Source organism: Podarcis gaigeae (assembly GCF_964106915.1).
Source record: "Podarcis gaigeae genome assembly, chromosome: 2".
NCBI lineage: Eukaryota > Metazoa > Chordata > Lepidosauria > Squamata > Lacertidae > Podarcis > Podarcis gaigeae.
The window spans coordinates 110170508-110190284 of record NC_139679.1 but is presented as its reverse complement, the minus strand read 5'-3'; the positions used below and the strand labels follow the sequence as shown (position 1 = coordinate 110190284).

The 19777-nt window shown below is 46.3% G+C and overlaps 1 protein-coding gene across 3 annotated transcripts in view; it reads left to right on the top strand.

Moving 5' to 3' along the window:
- ABCF1 (ATP binding cassette subfamily F member 1) overlaps positions 1 to 19243 on the top strand; it is a 41310-nt gene extending 22067 nt beyond the window's left edge. For all 3 annotated transcript variants that reach the window (XM_083723486.1, XM_083723488.1, XM_083723487.1), the window contains exons 16-28: positions 377 to 516; positions 967 to 1115; positions 2613 to 2696; positions 4452 to 4576; positions 7495 to 7607; positions 8073 to 8244; positions 9510 to 9584; positions 9969 to 10039; positions 11664 to 11696; positions 13146 to 13314; positions 14490 to 14554; positions 15528 to 15600; positions 18730 to 19243. In XM_083723486.1, the coding sequence (XP_083579612.1) occupies positions 377 to 516; positions 967 to 1115; positions 2613 to 2696; positions 4452 to 4576; positions 7495 to 7607; positions 8073 to 8244; positions 9510 to 9584; positions 9969 to 10039; positions 11664 to 11696; positions 13146 to 13314; positions 14490 to 14554; positions 15528 to 15600; positions 18730 to 18896 (1436 nt within the window). In that variant the 3' untranslated portion in view covers positions 18897 to 19243. The remainder of the gene's footprint in view (positions 1 to 376; positions 517 to 966; positions 1116 to 2612; positions 2697 to 4451; positions 4577 to 7494; positions 7608 to 8072; positions 8245 to 9509; positions 9585 to 9968; positions 10040 to 11663; positions 11697 to 13145; positions 13315 to 14489; positions 14555 to 15527; positions 15601 to 18729) is intronic.
- The last annotated feature ends 534 nt before the right edge of the window (positions 19244 to 19777 follow it).

The window sequence follows — 19777 nt, the reverse complement described above, 5'->3', positions numbered from 1 at the left end:
GCCACAGCCTCTTCCTGCTCACTAAACCTTGTTGTCTCTTCAGCTTCCGACATCACCTTCTCCCAGTCTGCTCCTCCTCCTCCCTCTGATCGCTTAGCTTTGTTCCACCACCAGTCCCTGGGCTCTGAGCCTTCTTCCCCTGAGGGTTCCTTTGTTGGTTCTCCAGTCCATAACATCTGCATGCAAACCAGATGCTCAGCCAGTCATCTTTGAGCCCTGCCCCCTCTCCATTCAGTAGCACAATATGAGTGTTTTGGCTGCAGAGGTTTTCTTTTTAAAAATAATAATAATAATTTGGTGCAGGCTTTGATCAATCCTTGACCATGGGGCTTAAGCGGCAGAGTCTTCACGGTGGTGTCCTCCTTTATCTTCACAGAGGTGGTTGCGGATGAAACCCCCGCAGTGCAGGCTGTGCTCAAGGCTGACACCAAGCGGCTGAAGTTGCTGGAGGAGGAGAAGCGCCTGCAGGCGCTGCTAGAGAAAGGGGACGACGGGGCTGCAGAGCGGCTGGAGAAGGTACTCGTGGAGCGTTCCCTGTCCTGTGACCGAGGGGCAATACAAAACTGGGTTACCCAGGCAGGAGTATTTTGCACAAGGAGCTCTCTGATCTGGAATGGCTGGCATCGCTCAAAATGTGTCCCTAGATACATTCGCAGAACTTCAAAAATGTTTTTTAAGCTGTATTTCAATCAGTTGTTTTTATATTTGGTGTTAGCCGCCGTGAGCCCGGTCTTGGCTGGGGAGGGTGGGGTATAAATAAAAATATTTATTATTATTATTATTATTATTATTATTATTATTATTATTATTATTATTATTTTACAAAGGCCAGCAAAGCAAATTAAATACTTCTTCTGTGGGGTGAGAAAAAAAGGAAGGGACATGTTCACACTCAACCTCTGGTTGTTAGCCTGTTCCCTTTTGTTGATCTCCGCTCACGCCATATATTTCATCCCCTTTCCCCAGGTCTATGAGGAATTGCGGGCCACAGGAGCCGCAGCAGCTGAGGCAAAAGCCCGGAGAATTCTGGCAGGTTTGGGCTTCAACCCTGAGATGCAGAACCGGCAGACCAAGAAGTTCTCCGGAGGCTGGCGGATGAGAGTGTCCCTGGCCAGGTAATTGTCAGGTGGGGAGACGTGGAGAAATGGGAGGATCAGCATGACGTATCCTTGAAGTTAATTCGTTTTCATTTGTTGCCCCGTAGCCAATAGTCTCTGGCTAACGGAACAGTTTTAATTGGAAATCCAATACAGCATCATTCAGACTGTGGCACAGGAGTCCAATAAAGCAAGGGGTGAAAGGTCACAGGTGCTAGCTTGTGATGAGTGGTTGTCAACTAAGTTTTCCTCAAAGTAGACGTTAATGGACCTAACCCAGTCATGTCTGCTAATTACACTGTGTCTCCTATGAGTGTACACCTCGGTGGTATACCACTCATTTTCTCCTGTCATGAGTGGCTTTAGGATAAGGAAGTCCGCTACTGCCACATTCTGCCTCAAAACGCACTCTGTCTTGCACCACACAATGTAGATCAGGGATTGTCATGGGAGCCAACAGAGCACATTTTGGAATTTTGAGAAAGTGCCATGGTCACTAGACACAAAATGGCTGCCTTGGCGGTGTGATGTAACACAAAATGGCTGCCACTTTTAAAAGAGCTGAAAATAAGACAGGAGCGCAAGGCGTGCCCCCCCCTTCCTGTCAATAGGAGGATAGACACCTATATCAGCCACCACCACTCTCACCCACAAAGAGATGTTTTATTTCCACCTCTCCTCTGTTCAGAACTGATCAGGCGGCCGGTGTCCACTCCTAGTTGCCAGTGAAATGTGGGCCTGTTTAAGGAGAGGCCAAGCCAGTTTATGCAAACAGGAACTGAGCACGAAGAGCAAATGGCCTCTGTTGCTTGTGTGGTGTTGTTGTTTAGTTGTGTCCAACTCTTCGTGACCCCGTGGACCAGAGCACCCCAGGCACTCCTGTCTTCCACTGCCTCCCGCAGTTTGGTCAAACTCATGCTGGTAGCTTCGAGAACACTGTCCAACCATCTCGTCCTCTGTCGTCCCCTTCTCCTTGTGCCCTCCATCTTTCCCAACATCAGGGTCTTTTCCAGGGAGTCTTCTCTTCTCATGAGGTGGCCAAAGTACTGGAGCCTCAGCTTCAGGATCTGTCCTTCCAGTGAGCACTCAGGGCTGATTTCCTTCAGAATGGAGAGGTTTGATCTTCTTGCAGTCCATGGGACTCTCAAGAGTCTCCTCCAGCACCATAATTCAAAAGCATCCATTCTTCGGCGACCAGCCTTCTTTATGGTCCAGCTCTCACTTCCATACATCACTACTGGGAAAACCATAGCTTTAACTATACGGACCTTTGTTGGCAAGGTGATGTCTCTGCTTTTTAAGATGCTGTCTGTTGCTTGTGCAGGAACAGTCAAACCATCTCACTCAGTATTGTCTACTCTGATTGGCAGCAGCTCTCCAGAGTTTCAGGCACAGTTTTCTCCCTGCCCCACTTGGAGATGCTGGGGGTCCAACCCAGGATCTTCGGCCTTCAAAGTAGATGCACTGCCACCGAGCTATGGCCCTTTGTCATTGCTAACCATGCTCTCCTTTCAGAGCGCTGTTTATGGAGCCCACACTGCTGATGCTCGATGAGCCCACCAACCACTTGGATCTCAACGCCGTCATCTGGCTTAACAAGTAAGTCGCTGCCTCCGTGCATCTGGGGGCATAACAGCAGCTGGGGGGTGTGGGCACCTGCGTGGGTGAACATGCCCGCTTTCCAGTGAAGGGTGGGCAAAGCAGTTTTGGTGCTAGCCTTTTTTCTTTACCTTAATATCATTCATTTCCATCATCCTGCTTGCCTGATGGACACCACCCTCTGAACGATTTGCAATAAAAGTTTAAAAACCACCAGCATGAACCAAGGAAAACCAACCACGCTGTGCATTGTTTATGACATGTAGACTTAGGCCCTAGCAGGAAATAATAAGATGCACACGAGCTTTAGTTACTGATTTATTGAACTTATATCTCACCCTTCTTCCCCAGAGAGTCCAGGGCTGCGAACAGATGCACAGTTTGCTGTGTTTGTAAAAACATTTTGAAACGGATTAAAATGTTCTAAAACCCAATTGCAATGAAAAACATCTAACAGCACTTGCGATTAAAATATGTGTCTATGCCTTGATCTCGGGGCAGCCAGGAACAGTATTCTTCAACCACCAGATGCCTCAATCCCTCAAAGTTAGTGATGGAGATGGGCACACCTGACTAGAGAAAGCATCATTGCTTCTGAATACCTGTTGCTGGAAACGACAGGAGGGGAGAGAGTCCTTCTGCTCCTGTTCGGCTCACTGGTTTCCCAGAGGCATCTGGGTATCCACTGGGAGATGCTGGACTAGATGGGCCATTGGCCTGATCCAGCAGGCCGTGCTTACGAGGGCATTCAACAACCAGGGAGCCACACACGTCACAGGCTTTCCTTGTGCCAGAATTCTTCCCTCTCTGTTAATTTCTCAGCCCTTCCTAATTGCCACCTTACCTACATCCTCATTTTGCCTCTGTTCCTGATTTCAAAAGAAGGCCTAACCCTGAACATCTGTACATAGAAACCATTGTTGTGGTTTGAATTTATATACTGCCCGACACCCGGAAGTCTCACAGAAAAGATCGACATAAAGACCACAATATATATAATCAAAATAAAAACAACAACCCAATAACACCCCCCCTAAAAAAGAGCTACATTTTAAAAGAGTATAGGATGCCAATCAGATCAACCAAAGGCCTAGTTAAAAAGGAATTGCTTGGTGCTTAAAGGTGTATAATGAAGGCACCAGGCGAGCTTCCTTAGAGAGAGCATTCCACAGATGGGGAGCCACTGCAGAGAGGGCCCTGTTCTTGTGCTGCCACCCTCCAGACCTCTCAAGGAGGAGGCACACAAAGGAGGGCCTCAGAAGATGATCTCAGGGTCCGGGTAGGTTCATATGGAAAGAGGCGGTCCTTGAGGTATTGCGGTCCTGAGCTGCTTAAGGCTTTATAGGTCAAAGCCAACACTTTGAATTGGGCCCGGAAACTAATTGGTAGCTAGTGCAGTTGGACCAGGATCGGTGTAATATCCTCAAACCGTCTTGCTCTGGTGAGTAACCTGGCCGCTGAATTCTGCATCGGCTAAAGTTTCTGAACCGTCTTCAGAGGCAGCCCTACGTATTAACGCATTGCAGTAATCTCACCTTGAGGTTAGCAGAGCATAGACAACAGTAGTTAGGCTATCCCTGTCCAGGTAGGGGCGTAGCTGGGCCACCAGCTGATGGAAGGCGCTCCGGGCCGCTGCTTCCAAAGCAGGGTGGTTCCATTACAAGGAAAATGTACTCACTTTTTAAAAAGCATCTGGTGATGGGTTAAAACTGAAAACCCTTCGTTGTCTAACGATTGCTCCACACCCTCTTACAGCTACCTCCAAACATGGAAGAAGACCCTCCTTATTGTCTCTCACGACCAGGGTTTCCTGGACGATGTGTGTACGGATATCATCCATCTGGATATGCAGAAGCTTTTCTACTACCGGGGAAACTACAGTAAGTGCCCACAGAAGCCTCCACATTGGAAGGACTAGGCAGGTTTTTTTGTTGGGGGGGGCAATGCCATTGCTAGGGTGCTGTTAGGTTTCTTTGCGGGGGGGGGGGGAGGAGTTAAGGAAGTGAAACATCAAGGAAAACTCATTCAATATTGGTCATAAGGTCACTTTGTAGAACTGAAGCTCCCCTCTCCCCCAATCTAGAAAGCCTTCAAGTTAGAGAAATTGGATTTTGACTTTGGATGTTTAAACTTCAAAATTCCTTGGAATTTTTTTAAATATATTTATTAAGTTTTATACACATAAAGCAGAACAAACAAAAAACAAGATACAAAAAAATAAAATAAAATTAACAACAATAAAAAAGATAAAACCTCCAGCTTTGAATTCTTACTTGATTAACTTTCTTTCTTGACTTCCTCACGCCTCCCTTTTTAGTGTTCCTCTTTACCCAATCCGATACAGCAAATCCTAACCCTCTTTCAGAAATCATTTCTAGTTATTAAGATCACTCTATTATGTCTCCATTCTTTCCTCCTTATATTTTAAGTACCCTTAACACATTATTTACCTTTGACATAATAAAACTTTTGTCATTCACCTTTTTTCTATTTCATTTTTGCATATTTTTTCACACTGTATCACTAATGCCATATTATTTTCATATCCCACATCCTTTTAACATTCATAAACTTTGCAGTATTTCTGCAGATAGTCTTTAAACTTCTTCCAATCCTCTTCCTTGGAATTTGAAGGGTTTTAGACTTGTCGGGGCAGTCTTTTCCCTGCACGTTTTTGTGTTGTATGGGTTGTTGTTTTAAAGAGTGTAAAGTATCGAATGACCTAAAAGGCCAGCTTTCAAATACAGTTAGAATCAGAGGGTTGAATCTAGAAGTCATGTGAATTGAACTGAGCTCAAGGGGTGCTCTCAATGGAGAGGGCCTGATTTTCACCAAGTGCCCAGGCTGCTGTTACTGTTGTACATTTAAACCCTGTCTGAGTCTCTCTGATTGAGGTCTACTTCCAGTTCAGCGTGCGGTCCTTCAGAAACTTAGAGGCCCGAAATACCCCTTCTGGGTGGAATGTTGTTAGACTGTGAAATCTCCTTGCCCCAGAGCCATGTCTCCAGAGGCCTCCATTTGTTGCAGATACAACATAAGCTCCTTCCTTTGTTCAAACCGGAGCAAGGACACAGATCTTGTGACTTGGGAGTGGAGTCGCATGACTCCATTTCAGGGCTGCCGCTCAATTCCCACGCCTTCCGCCAGGGCAAGGGAGATGGGCATTTTCACAAAGAACTTGGAATGCTGATGTTTGGCAAAACTCATTCGCTCGCTCTCTCTCTCTCTCTCTCTCTCTCTCTGTTCAATATGTTTTACCTCATGACTTAACTCAGCCAACATATGACCATTTGCTGGGAAGTTCAGAAACCACTCATTGGCAATTTATTTCCCTTTTCTTTTCCTCCCTTTGCTCTGGCTCCTGATCAAATCAATTTACCTTATTTTTTGCTCTATAAGACTCACTTTTTCCCTCCTAAAAAGTAAGAGGAAATGTGTGTGCATCTTATGGAGCGAATGCAGGCTGCGCAGCTATCCCAGAAGCCAGAACAGCAAGAGGGATTGCTGCTTTCACTGCACAGCGATCCCTCTTGCTGTTCTGGCTTCTGAGATTCAGAATATTTTTTTTCTTGTTTTCCTCCTCCAAAAACTAGGTGCGTCTTGTGGTCTGATGTGTCTTATACTGCGAAAAATACAGTAAATTCAAGAAAGGGGGAGAATGGGGAATAGCAGGACAGAAACAAAACTTCTGTTTTGCCACCAGAATAACTAAATAAATGTATGCAGATATGCTTGTCCAGTAATGAGGTGTCAGAATTCGAACTCCCTTCCCAACTCTATGCAGAGGTGGCTCCATTCTCCCCACTTTTTTAAAATATGGGGGGAGAAATGGGGGCACCCCTCTGGAAGCATGAGGGCTCAAGATTAGTGATTCAGTAGATTGGGTGGAATCTTAAAACTCCGGGGTGTTTCAGCCTAACGTGTCTCTAGCCTTTCTTTTTTTTTTGCCAATATGCAAGTGCTGAGATAGCAAGACAGTTTTATCAAATGTGCAAATGTATTTTCTAGGATTGAGCAACTGAAACCAGGTTGCTGCTGGTTTTGAGCCCTGGAGCAAAACAAGTCCTTGCTCAGCGACAAGCAGTGACTTGGACCGCATTGGAATCCACTTCCCATGGTCTAGGGGTATCTGCAAAACTAGATTTCCCCATGCCTGACTTTCCCAGGGTGCATTTCCAGGGAGATTTGAATCTCTGTTACCTGTCATTCACAAACCTCTTCTTGGAAGATTTAGTCCATGCGTCCTTATCACCTATAACAGCTAAAAGGGCAACTTGCTCATCTGGTAGCAATATACTTCTGATTAGCAAATACCGGTGCCTGCAAGTGTTGGGTGTTATGAAGTGTGTATGCCAACCTGCAGTTCTCACTTGCAGTCCTGACACACACACCCCCCCAGATGTTGCAACTAAGCTGGCTTAAACACGTACGCCTGGGTTCCTGCCATGCAGGCTTTTTCAGGGCCAAAATAGAACTTCCAGACTCAGGTGCTATCTGCGACAGCAAAAAGCTGGGCTCCAAGAAGTGCTTCGTAACATGGTGGAGAGCCATTGCCTCAAGTCTTTGCTGGCCACAGCTAGACTCCCAATTCAAGACAACAGAGTTCAGATCTCCAAGATGATGTTGAACTACACCTCCCATCATCCCTGGCTATTGGGTGCTGACAGGATCTGATGAGAGTTGTTGTCCAACAACATGCACCCGGTTGGAGAAGGCAGATACAGGCTGATTGATCCAACCAACCAAGTTCTTAAGAGTTCTCTTCACCCCTCTGCATCTCTCTTCACCCCCACCTCAGTGACTTTCAAGAAGATGTATCAGCAGAAACAGAAGGAGCTTCTGAAACAGTACGAGAAGCAAGAGAAGAAACTGAAAGACCTCAAGGCCGGAGGGAAGTCAACAAAGCAGGCAGTAGGTTTCCGGTTTGTATTTTGTCATGGGACCCACAGACTCGGGAGGAAACCCCTCCTCCCCCCCAAAAAATGCACAGTTAGGTTCTTCTCTGTGGGCTTCCTGGGAGCAGGGTGGTCCAAGGCGGCAGAGCTTTTCCATGAGTTAATCTGTGGAACTACACACTGCAGTGTTCTTTACAGTGATTAAATAAGCACAACTGTTGGGATAAGATGGCACCCTTAGCCTTCTGCATGGCCTCGGATATTAGGGCAGACTTTTACTCCAGTGGTGGAAGTTGACAGGAGGTGGGTTGGTTCTAGTCTCAGTGGCCCTTCTGAAAAAATGTACACAGTATTGCACTTTTTAATTAAGGGTTTCTGTCTGGTGAGATTAAAAGAGCATAGCGGCCTAGATTGGGCCTGTCAAGAATGCTTGCCAATAATCGGTGTCCTTGTTAACCTGTCTCCCTCCGGCCATCCCCAGGAAAAGCAGACCAAGGAGGCCCTGACCCGAAAGCAGCAGAAGTGCCGTAAGAAGAACCCGGATGAAGAGGCGAGCGAGGTGCCCGAGCTGCTGAAGCGGCCAAAGGAGTACACTGTTAAATTCACCTTTCCAAACCCACCGCCCCTCAGCCCACCCATTCTGGGCTTGCACGGTACGAGTCTGCCTTAGCCAGGGAGAGTCTATCAGGGAGCAGGGGCAGGCAGTTGTCTGTGTAACTCTGGAAAATCACAAAATCAATGGCATCTATTAGATAGATAGATAGATAAAGTGGTACCTCGGGTTACATACGCTTCAGGTTACAGACACTTCAAGTTACAGACTCCGCTAACCCAGAAATAGTACCTCGGGTTAAGAACTTTGCTTCAGGATGAGAGCAGAAATCGTGCTCTGGCGGCACAGCGGCAGCAGGAGGCCCCATTAGCTAAAGTGGTGCTTCAGGTTAAGAACAGTTTCAGGTTAAGAACGGACCTCTGCAACAAATTAAGTACTTAACCCGAGGTACCACTGTAGATAGATAGATAGATATTAATATATGATTATTACTGAAAGATTGAGGGTCAGAAGGAGAAGGGGACAACAGAGAACAAGATGGCTGGACAGTGTTCTCGAAGCTACGAACATGAGTTTGACCAAGTTGTGGGAGGCAGTGGAAGACAAGAGTGCCTGGTGTGCTCTGGTCCATGGGGTCACGAAGAGTCGGACGCAACTAAACGACTAAACAACAACAACATTTATGAATTACCTTTCACATGTGTCTAAAATGGCTAAGTTCTCATAACAAGAGTGTTTTGCTTCTAGATAGAATGGTACCTTGGTTCTTGAACTTAATCAGTTCCAGGAGTCCGTTCGACTCCCGAAACCATTCGAAAACCAAGGCGCAACTTCTGATTGGCTGCAGGAACTTTCTGCACTCAATCGGAAGCTGCGTCAGACCTTCGGCTTCCGAAAACCATTCACAAACCAAAACTCTTCTGGGTTTGTGGCATTCAGGAGACGACTTGTTTGACAGCTAAGCCGTTTGAGAACCAAGGTACCACTGTAGTTTTAAGAGGCAATCATTGTAACTGATAGCTACAACAATATATTACAGCAATAGCACATAAGAACATACATGAAATGGACTTGTACTATAACGAAAGCAAAACAGGCTTGCGTAGCTAGAACGAGCCACTAAGACCAAAAACATACTTTAATTGTGAAGCTGCGTCTAAAAAGAAACACTATTGTTGAGATCTCCAGATTCTATTTTGTTCCATTGCTTCTTCAAAACTAACTTAGAAATAATAATAGATTAATATATTTATTGAGAATAGCACGCACACACAATTTATTTCCACAGTTTCCTACAACACAGTGACTACATTTAGAAATATTTCCTTCCCTGTAGCCCACTCTCCTCCTTTTTCCCTCCTGTAGGTGTGGACTTCTGTTATGAGGGACAGAAGCCTCTTTTCAAAAATTTGGACTTTGGGATTGACATGGAATCTCGAAGTAAGTGATTTTGGGGTCGGGGGCAGTGAATAAGTCCTTCTAAGAAACTTGTATGCCTCTTGTTTACTGAACGAGAAATCCACCTCAGCGTGCTGCCTACATGATGTCCTTTGAAACCGTCATAGTTCCTTCCAGGTGTTGTTGGACTCCATCTCCCGTCAGCCCAGGCCGTCATAGCTAAAGGTTGGAAGTCTAGCAACATCTGGAGCCACACTTGCTTATCCCCGTTTTAACGTCTTCCAGTGTTTTATTTTTGCCTGAGAGTTCCCTTCTCAAGTCTGTCTGCCTCAGCTCTTAAGAGCAGGCCACGGGGAGGACCTCTTGAAAGCATAGCCTGCCACGCAGGGATCTCAAAGTTGACTCTGCTTTTCTCTCTCCCCTCAGTCTGTATCGTGGGTCCCAACGGCGTCGGGAAAAGTACGCTGCTGTTGCTGTTAACGGGTAAATTGACGCCGGTAAGTGAACCCTGCCCCTCTTTCCCCATTTTGGGCTTCCTTGGGTTCTTTTTATCATCCCGCTTTGTTCCTGAGATGGCCTCCCTTTTCTGCTTGTCCTCCCTCCACCACATGCCTCTGCTGATCCCGCCAGGAATGTGTGTCCCATTTCTGCTCAGGCAGCGAGAAGGGCTGCTCTAGGTGTGTCCTCAAATTCAGCCCCCCTTGGTGCATGAATTGGGCCATGCCATTGCTGGGGAGCAAGGGGTGAGCTGCAGGACCCATCTGTGGATGGCCACATGTTTATTTAGTAGATTCATATACCACTTTTTCACTATAGGATCCTTTAAGCGACATTTATAAAAGAACTACAGGGGACGCGGGTGGCGCTGTGGGTTAAACCACTGAGCCTAGGACTTGCTGATCAGAAGGTCGGCGGTTCGAATCCCTGCGACGGGGTGAGCTCCCGTTCCTAGGTCCCAGCTCCTGCCAACCTAGCAGTTTGAAAGCACATCAAACTGCAAGTAGATAAATAGGTACCGCTCCGGTGGGAAGGTTAATGGCGTTTCCGTGCGCTGCTCTGGTTCGCCAGAAGCGGCTTTGTCATGCTGGCCACATGACCCGGAAGCTGTCTGCGGACAAACACTGGCTCCCTTGGCCAATAAAGCGAGATGAGCGCTGCAACCCCAGAGTCGGTCACGACTGGACCTAATGGTCAGGGGTCCCTTTACCTTTACAGGTACACCAAGGACCATGTCTCACCAAACAACCAACCCTGCTGAAACAGGAACTGGCATCAGGGGTTCCTTCCTGCAGGGCAAGTGGTGTTTCTTGGCCCTGTGGTGGGAACAGGGCGGTCTGGCTGGAGCAGGCCCAGCTGTTGTCTATGCCTGCTCACCTCCTGTGAATCTGGGGCCTTCTGCAAGAACATTTAACCTTGGGCTCTGCTTTGCAGCCAGCAAGCTCTCTCCTACCCAGGTTTGTAGGCCTAGACCTGAGGAGTTTAACTGCTGAGCAAACGTCTATCCTAAGAGCTATCCAACCCAAAATTTTAATCAAAAGAACAGTAGGGTGTTTGTGTGTGTGTGTGTGTTTTGGTGGCCCATACGGGGACCAAAAGAACAGAAGGTGTTGGTCAAATCAAGGCAAACACTCTTATCACTGCTGTTCAAATGTCCCTCTTGCATCTTAACCAGGCACAAAATCATTCCTTTCCATTTTGCACAATCCCAAAATAGGCTGCCTTTTGTTGTGTGTGTGTGTGTGTGTGTGTGTGCTTTGGTTTCACAAGTTCATTCACAGAAAAATATTCTTGCAAATATTAAAATTTAACACAAATATTCTTATTATTCAGATTATAAGTCCATCCAGTTTAAGTCCACAATATAATAAGTCCACAATTATATCCAAAGTCTATATATCATTGCAATAGTCGAATAGTTTCATCTGCCGGTCTGCCCTCATAGGTATCTTATTATCTTTCCAGTTCTGGGCAAGCAACATCCTTGCAGGTGGCATTTTGGCCCTGCTGAATCCGATCTTTTCAAGCACTTCTTTAATCTGGTTGTACTGTATCTCAGGGAAGGTCATTAGACCCTTGGACTACACTCTTAACTTGTTTTTGTTTCTGTTTTCATCCTTCCAGACAAGAGGGGAAATGAGAAAAAACCACAGGCTGGTAAGTACCCGTGACAATACAACAGGGAATGTGGAATGACATTTTGAGGGGGGGGGGGAGCGGTTCACATCTGGAATAGCAAAGCAAGCCTGTCACTCCAAATGGAAGGATCTTTGTCCTGCTGGAAGCTGGTTTGTTCCAAGAAACCATGAAAACAAATAGTTTATGTCTTCACCTGACAAGACACATATGGCAGAGGGGCTTCCTACCTTTGCTTTTAAGAAGCTGCTGGGAGGCAGAGGGTCCTGGGGTTGAATGTGAGAGGCCCTGGATTGATTTCTTTCTTTTATGGTGGCTATTACATTTCTTCCCCGCCTCTCCTCCAAGAAGCTCATGGGTGTTGGGATTTCATTCTCTCATTGCTGGATCATGTGATCCTTATTTACATTCCATACTGCTGGAAGTGTATGGAACAGACACTGAACTTCTGTTCTTTGTGCTTTAGTTTTCTGCTCTTTGTTCTCTGCTCTCAGACAGAGAAGACATGTGAGACACTGCTCACACTAGCCATCTTTGTTATTTTGATTTGCTGTAAATAAAGAAGCTTTCGTGGCACCACATACCCTACGCAGCTTCACTTCTTGCTGAAACTCTGCTATAGTGTGCCCACAGGTCCACTGGATGTGGGATGCAGTACAGGGGATGTACGCATAATGGATGCATGTCTCGATAAGAGTGGTCTGCTGAAAAATCAGTGCAGAGCAATAGGATCTCTAATAATAATAATAATAATAATAATAATAATAATAATAATAATAATAATTTTTATTTATTTATATCCCACCCTCCCCAGCCAACAAAGCTTGGCTCAGAGCGGCTAACAAGAAGTAAGAATAGCACAGTGTACATAAAATCACACAGTTGATTAATTAAAATACATTCTAAAATCAATTCAGAATCAAATTAATGGCAACTATTGAGCTAGAGCTCTATGAGGATTACAGAAGGAGAGAGGGGGTCAGGCTGTGCCCTGGCCAAAGGCCTGGTGGAATAGCTCTGTCTTGCAGACCCTGCAGAAAGATGTCAAGTCCCTCTCCTCTGTCCAGAGGTGCCAGGAACATATGGCTGAGCTCGCACAGCACCTCAGTGTGGCACCCTTTTAAACTGGTTAAGGGAGTGGGGGGGTGGTGGTAGTAGTAGTAGTAGTACTAGTAGTAGTAGTAATTAATATATCTTATTTATTTATAGCTTATTTATACCCCGCCCATCTGGCTGGGTTTCCCCAACAACTCTGGGTGGCTCCCAACAGAATATCAAAAACTCATAAAAACAGTTTTTTTAAAAAAAACTTCCCTAAGCAGGGCTGCCTTCAGGTGTCTTCTAAACGTCAGATAGTTGTTCATTTCCTTGACATCGAATAGGAGGGTGTTTGACAGGGCAGGCCACACAACCGGACGGGTGACATTTCCCTTCGCAGGATGAAAGACCTGTCCTTTTCTCTCCTGGCAGAAAATCGGGTTCTTCAACCAGCAGTATGCCGACCAGCTGAATATGCAGGAAACGGCGACAGAGTACCTGCAGCGCAACTTCAACCTGCCCTACCAGGATGCCCGCAAATGCCTGGGGCGGTTTGGCCTGGAGAGCCACGCCCATACCATCCAGATCTGCAAGCTCTCTGGTATATAAAGTAATAATATAGTGGTACCTCGGGTGACAAACACTTCGGGTAGTACCTTGGGTTGAGAACTTTACCTCAGGATGAGAATGGAAATCACGTGGTGGCGGCGGGAGGCCCCATTAGCTAAAGTGGTGCCCCATGTTAAGAATAGTTTCAGGTTAAGAATGGACCTCCGGAACGAATTAAGTTTGTAACCCGAGGTACCACTGTAATAAATAACAACAACAAATTTATTATTTATACCCTGCCCACCTGACTGGGTTTCTCCAGCCACTCTGAGTGGCTTCCAGGAGAATATTAAAAACACGATGAAACATCAAACATTAAAAACTTCTCTAAACAGGGCTGCCTTCAGATGTCTTCTAAAAGTCAGATTGTTGATTGTTTCCTTGACATCTGACGGGAGAGCGCCACCACCAAGAAGGCCTTCTGCCTGGTTCCCTGTAACTTCACTTCTCACAGTGAGGGAACCATCAGAAGGCCCTCTGCGCTGAACCTCTGTGTCCGGGCAGAACGATGGGGGTGGAGACGCTCCTTCAGGTACATTGGGCCGAGGCTGTTTAGGGCTTTAAAGGTCAGCATCAACACTTTGAATTGTGCTCAGAAACGGACTCTCTCAGGAGTGGGGAGGAGGAGGAAGAAAAGAAGCGAGCCTTAGGGCAGGGTGGGCTGGAGAACGAAGGGTTGCCATGAAGAGTTTCCCTGCTTGGCCTTCGTTGCTCGTGCTCCGCCTTGGGCTGGAGAAATGGGAAGTGGGCGGCTTTCAGGGACTGATATTTAACAGCTTTTAGAAAAGGACTGGGGCTCGTGGAATCATAGGGACCCTGAGGGCTATCTATGCCAACCCCCTGCAATGCAGGAATCTCTGGTAAAGCATGCATATAACAAATGGTCATCCTTGCAGGGCTAAACAGCTGTGACCCCACCCATTGTCCTTATTTAGCTGCCCTCAGTGCTGTGGATGAAAGATCTTACCTGCCCCAGCTTTGGCAAAGCTGTTTCCCTACCTCCACTGTCAAAGGTGGTGTGCCTCTGAAAACCATCCGCAAGTGGGGAGATTGCTCCTGCTTGCACTCTTCCCTGGCTCCTGTGAGAACGGGCACTTCTGAGGTTCCTATTCATAGAGGGAGCATCTCACATTCATTGTCTCTCTTCTGTTTTGTACTTCCTTCTAGGGGGACAGAAAGCCCGCGTGGTCTTTGCTGAACTCTCTTGTAGGGAACCAGATGTCCTCATTTTGGTGAGTCCCACACATAACTCCTTGAAGAGGAGGGGCGGCGTATGGGATATATCTTGTAAGATTGTGATAGTTATCTCATTACTACAAAATAGCAATAAATTTGAACCTAATCAATCTTGGAGCACTGGGATTGTTCCCCGAGGAATTGCTACAATAAGACCTCCCTTCCCTTCCCTTCCCTTCCCTCCCCTCCTCTCCTCTCCTTCCTTCCTTCCTTCCTTCCTTCCTTCCTTCCTTCCTTCCTTCCTTCCTTCCTTCCTTCCCCCCCCTTCCCTTCCCTTCCCTTCCCTTCCCTCCCCTCCCCTCCCCTCCCCTCCTCTCCTTCCTTCCTCCCTTCCCTTCCCTTACCCTGCCCCTGCCCCTGCCCCTGCCCCTGCCCTTGCCCTTGCCCTGTCCTGTCCTGTCCTGTCTCTTAATGAAAGGATGGTAATCCTTGGTGCACCTTCCTCCAATTCTATTTCTCTTTTCTTCACAACCCCATTCAGCTACCCTCTATTTCAGATCCTGAGCTAATAAAGATTAAAAACACCTTCCTGAGTCAACCCAGTAAGGCTGCTTTCTGAAATCTGCTCAGTACAGTGGTACCTCTGGTTACGTACTTAATTTGTTCCGGAGGTCCGTTCTTCAACTGAAACTGTTCTTAACCTGAAGCACCACTTTAGCTAATGGGGCCTCCCGCTGCTGCCGTGCCGCCACCGCATGATTTCTGTTCTCATCCTGAAGCAAAGTTCTTAACCTGAAGCACTATTTCTGGGTTAGCGGAGTCTGTAACCTGAAGCGTATGTAACCTGAGGTACCACTGTACTACAAAGATTTCTGCTGCTGCAGAACCTGGGAGCCGAAAGCATCCTTCTCCAACCCCACCCCACCCCCCACCACTGTAGAGCAATGAAAAGCCAAGACACTGTCCGCAACCCCAACCCCATGAACTTCATCCTCTTTTTGTGACTTTCTTGCCCCCCCCCCCCCCCAGGATGAACCGACGAATAACCTGGATATTGAGTCAATCGATGCCTTGGGCGATGCCATCAATGAGTATAAAGGAGGTGAGTGGAACATCTGGAGAGCACCGGGTTGGGGAAGGCCATTCTAAAGAGCATATGGATTATGTTTCCTACATTTGGAATGATCACTTTGCAGCTGGGGTCACTTCTAGACCCTGCATTTGAAGCCCATTTCAAGCATATTTACGCACACAGTTTCTCCCCTGTGAATCCTGGGAGCTGTCGTTTGTGGGGGGTGATGGGAATTGTAGTTCTGCGGGGGGGGGGTGAACTACAGTTCCCAGGATTCTTGGGGGGGAAGCTGTGACTGCTAAAGTGGTAGATGTGTGCTTTGAATGCATGGTGTGGATGTGACTGAAGACACCATACACACAGCAGAACTGGACTGCCAATGAAGTTGATTCAGGACAAGAGGGGAAAGAGAATTATTTAGTCCCCCAGACATTTGTAGCTGATATGGAACTCAGTGCCTTGCGATCGCTGCTTTTAACAAGAATTAGACAAACCTACAGGAGAGGCTAGATCTAGCAACAAGGACCAAGGCTAGCTAAGTGAAACCTCCATGTTCAGAGGCAGTAGTAGTTTTTGGCATCTGCCTGTCTCAAGAAATGGAGTGCTCCTCTGGGGGTGAAGTCAAACAGCACCAAAGTGTATATCTCTGAATATTTGATGCTTGAGACAGACAAGGGGTGGGGTAGCTTTCTTCTTTATGCCCTGTTTTGTAATTTTCCCGGTAGTGTCTAGCTGAAGAATGCTATACAGTTGTACCTCGGAAGTTGAACGGAATCTATTCCAGAAGTCTAAAACATTCAGAAACCAAGACACGGCTTCCGATTGGCTGCAGGAAACTCCTTCAGCCAGTCAGAAGCTGCGGAAGTCGCATCGGACCAGTACCAGATTTATGTATAAGCTAAACAAGTTATAGCTTAGGGCTCCACTCTCTTGGGGGCCCAAAAAAATTTTAAAGGGAAAAAAAATGGATGTACATTTCCAAAATATAAGATAAAATACAAATAAAATAAAGCCTACATACAGCAACAGTGTTTTGTGTTGTGTAGGCTCCTAGGATGTAAGTAATGGGCCCTGCCTGCTATCCTATTAGGTCCATAAATTACCATATAGCATATATTCAACACAAAAAACGACAATTTGTTGTTGACAAAGGGCAGCTGGACATATAAAGGGCCCCATTACCTTCAGTAGCTTAGAGCCTCATCAAACCTAAATCCTGCCCTGCATCAGACATTCGGGTTCCAAAGAACGTTGCAAACCGGAACAGTCAATTCCGGGTTTGCGGTGTTCAGGAGCCAAAACATTCGACTCGCAAGGCATTCAGGAGCCAAGGTACCACTGTATTAGACAGACCTTTAGACCCAGTCTATTTGCATCTGGGCATGGACTCAAGTTCCAGTGTGGCACTTGTTAGCTATTTTTCTGAGTCGCGCAGAGCGATGCAGCAGTTTCACCCTCAAAGCCCTAGTGATGAAGTAGACCTCGCACACAAGATTTTGAAGATAATTCTTTACCTGCAGGATGGCGAATATTAACAAGCAGTATTGTATATGCATATCAAGTCTGATACAATGTGTTTCTCTCTCCCTTGAGCCCAAGAGAGGGTCTTTTTGCTTCTTGCTTTCAAAACTCCTTTATAGCAGAGCATAAGTTAGCAGTCTGTAGTTTGTCTGAAGTTTGCTTGAAGTTTCTATATTCAGTGAAACAGCTAGCCAACCGCCAGCTCCAACCCTTCCTATCTAACAGACAGACAGACAGACAGACACACACACATTTTTAAAGGGAGTTAACAAATTGACACAGCAATGATTCCATGTTTCTTTCTTTTTTGGTTGTTTATTTATTTATTTATATTTTATACACTTTGCATTTCATACATTCATCCTTTTTTTGATAAAGTAATAATCATAAATGAATAAGAATAAACATGTGCACCCCACCACCGAGACCATTCCATTGTAACTATCCAGCCTCCTAAAATTCCAAGACCTCTAGCGATGGTTTGAACCCTTTCCATTTTAACAGTACAATTTCTGCAAACAACCCTCCATATCTCCTCAAAATCATTTTTCCTGCATATTCCTCATCTTACCTTAATGGCACATGTTAATTTATCATTATATCCCACACCTCTTTATATATCCCACACCTCTTTATACCGTTCTTCCAATTTGTATTCACCTTTCCCCTTCCACTTCCTAGCTATAATAATTCTTGCAGCTGTCAATAAATTTGTAAGCAAGTCCTTCGTAGCCTGCGAACCTTCCACCCCATTGTAAATTGATAATAATGCTACCCCTGGAGTTTTGGTCCGCTTTAACACAGTGATTTCTGTTATCTCCTTAAACACCCTTTGCCAAAAAAATTGTACATATTTTCATCCCCACTACATGTGAACATGATTCTGCATTTTTGTGACCTTAATTGGAGTCACAAGATTTTGCGGCTATTACATTACATTACATTACATTACATTACATTACATTACATTACATAGGTTTTCTTTTCACTCTTTCAATTCATTCTTAGTGAAATACATTTTCTAACAAATACAGTACAAATATGAACATGCCCTGCTTGTGTTCCCAGCGACTACTTCTCTCTGGTAGCTCTTGAGACCAGAAGAGGCACATACCGTATTTTTCCGTGTATAAGATGCCCCCATGTATAAATTTTTGGGGACTCAAATTTAAGAAAATTTGGGGGGAAATGCTGAAAATCACTAACCCGATTGACAAACACTGACAATCGCTCGTGTCGCAGAAGCCAACAGCAGCCGGCAACTGCACGCCCAATTGACACGGGCAGCCAATCCGCAGCAGCCCTTGCCACAGCAACCAATCTCCTGCCCAATTACTGCAGCAGCAGCCAATCCACAACAGCCCTTGCCGCAGCCACCAATCACCCACCAAATCGCTTCTGACAAGCTCCTGCTCGCAGCTGCAACTGATCACCAGTCCCCCCTATGCACTATCCGTGTCTAAGACAACCCCCATTTTTTAATGTTATTTTAGAGTAAAAAAACCCTTCTCTTATACATGAAATAGTGTGGTATATTGTCCTGTGGAATGGTTTTTTGTGGGGGGGGGCGTGTTTTGCAGCAAGTGGAATCATCTTAGAGCAGGATGTGCTAACTGTCCCGCCTCTTCCCCCTTCCAGCCGTGATTGTTGTGAGCCACGACGCCCGGCTTATCACAGAGACCAACTGCCACCTTTGGGTGGTAGAAGACCGCTCTGTCAACCAGATAGATGGCGACTTCGAAGACTACAAGCGTGAAGTGCTGGAGGCCTTGGGCGAAGTCCTGGTCAATCGGCCCCGGGAATGAGGATGAACGAGGCGGGGTCTCTTCGGTGTAGGCCCCGCCTCCCTTGGTTTTCCTAGCAGAAGCTCATCCCTTTCCTTGAGAAGCCGGACTCTATTTATCTGACAGCTGAGGGAGGAAAGATTGAGCATTGAGAAGGAGCTAACAGCTCCATCTTACTCTTCCCTCTCCACCACCAGCAGGAAAGTTAAAAGTGTTTGAGGGGGTTGAAAAAGAGCGGGTGTGTCTCCCAGCGGCTTGTTGTTCCCACCCCCGAGGCTGGCATTTTGGTGTCATTTTTACTGATCTTCTTTCTCTTTTTCCTCCCACCGTACACTTAATAAATTAAAATGTGAAGGATGCTTTTGCCTTTGTATTTATTTATGTATATAGATGTGTACATATGTCAGCACATCAAAAAACAAGCGCTGAGATGGAAACATAATTGCACAGTTTACAACATTGCATCAGATAATGAGTCGCTAAGATTATAATCCAGATTATCAATATCTCTGAATAAACAAGGAAGAAAGCAACATACCGTATTTTTTGCTCCATAAGGCGCACCGGACCATAAGGCACACCTAGTTTTTAGAGGGGGAAATCAAGAAAAAAAATCTTATTCCCCCCCAGCCCCAAAGAGCTGCCGGGGGAAGCCCAGGTCCCTCCCCCCCAGCCCCAATGAGCTAAGAAGCCAAGACAGCGAGCGGGATCCATCCCACTCGCTGTCTTGGCTTCTCCCATAGCCACACGCAATCTCTCCAGCAGGAGAGAGGCTGCGCATGGCTATGGCAATACCCCCACCTCCCGCAAAAGCCCACAGCAGCCGTGCACCCTTTAAGGAGTGTGCGGCTCCTGCGGGCTTTTCTACGAGGAGGGAGAAGGGACTGACTGGCCGTGTCAGT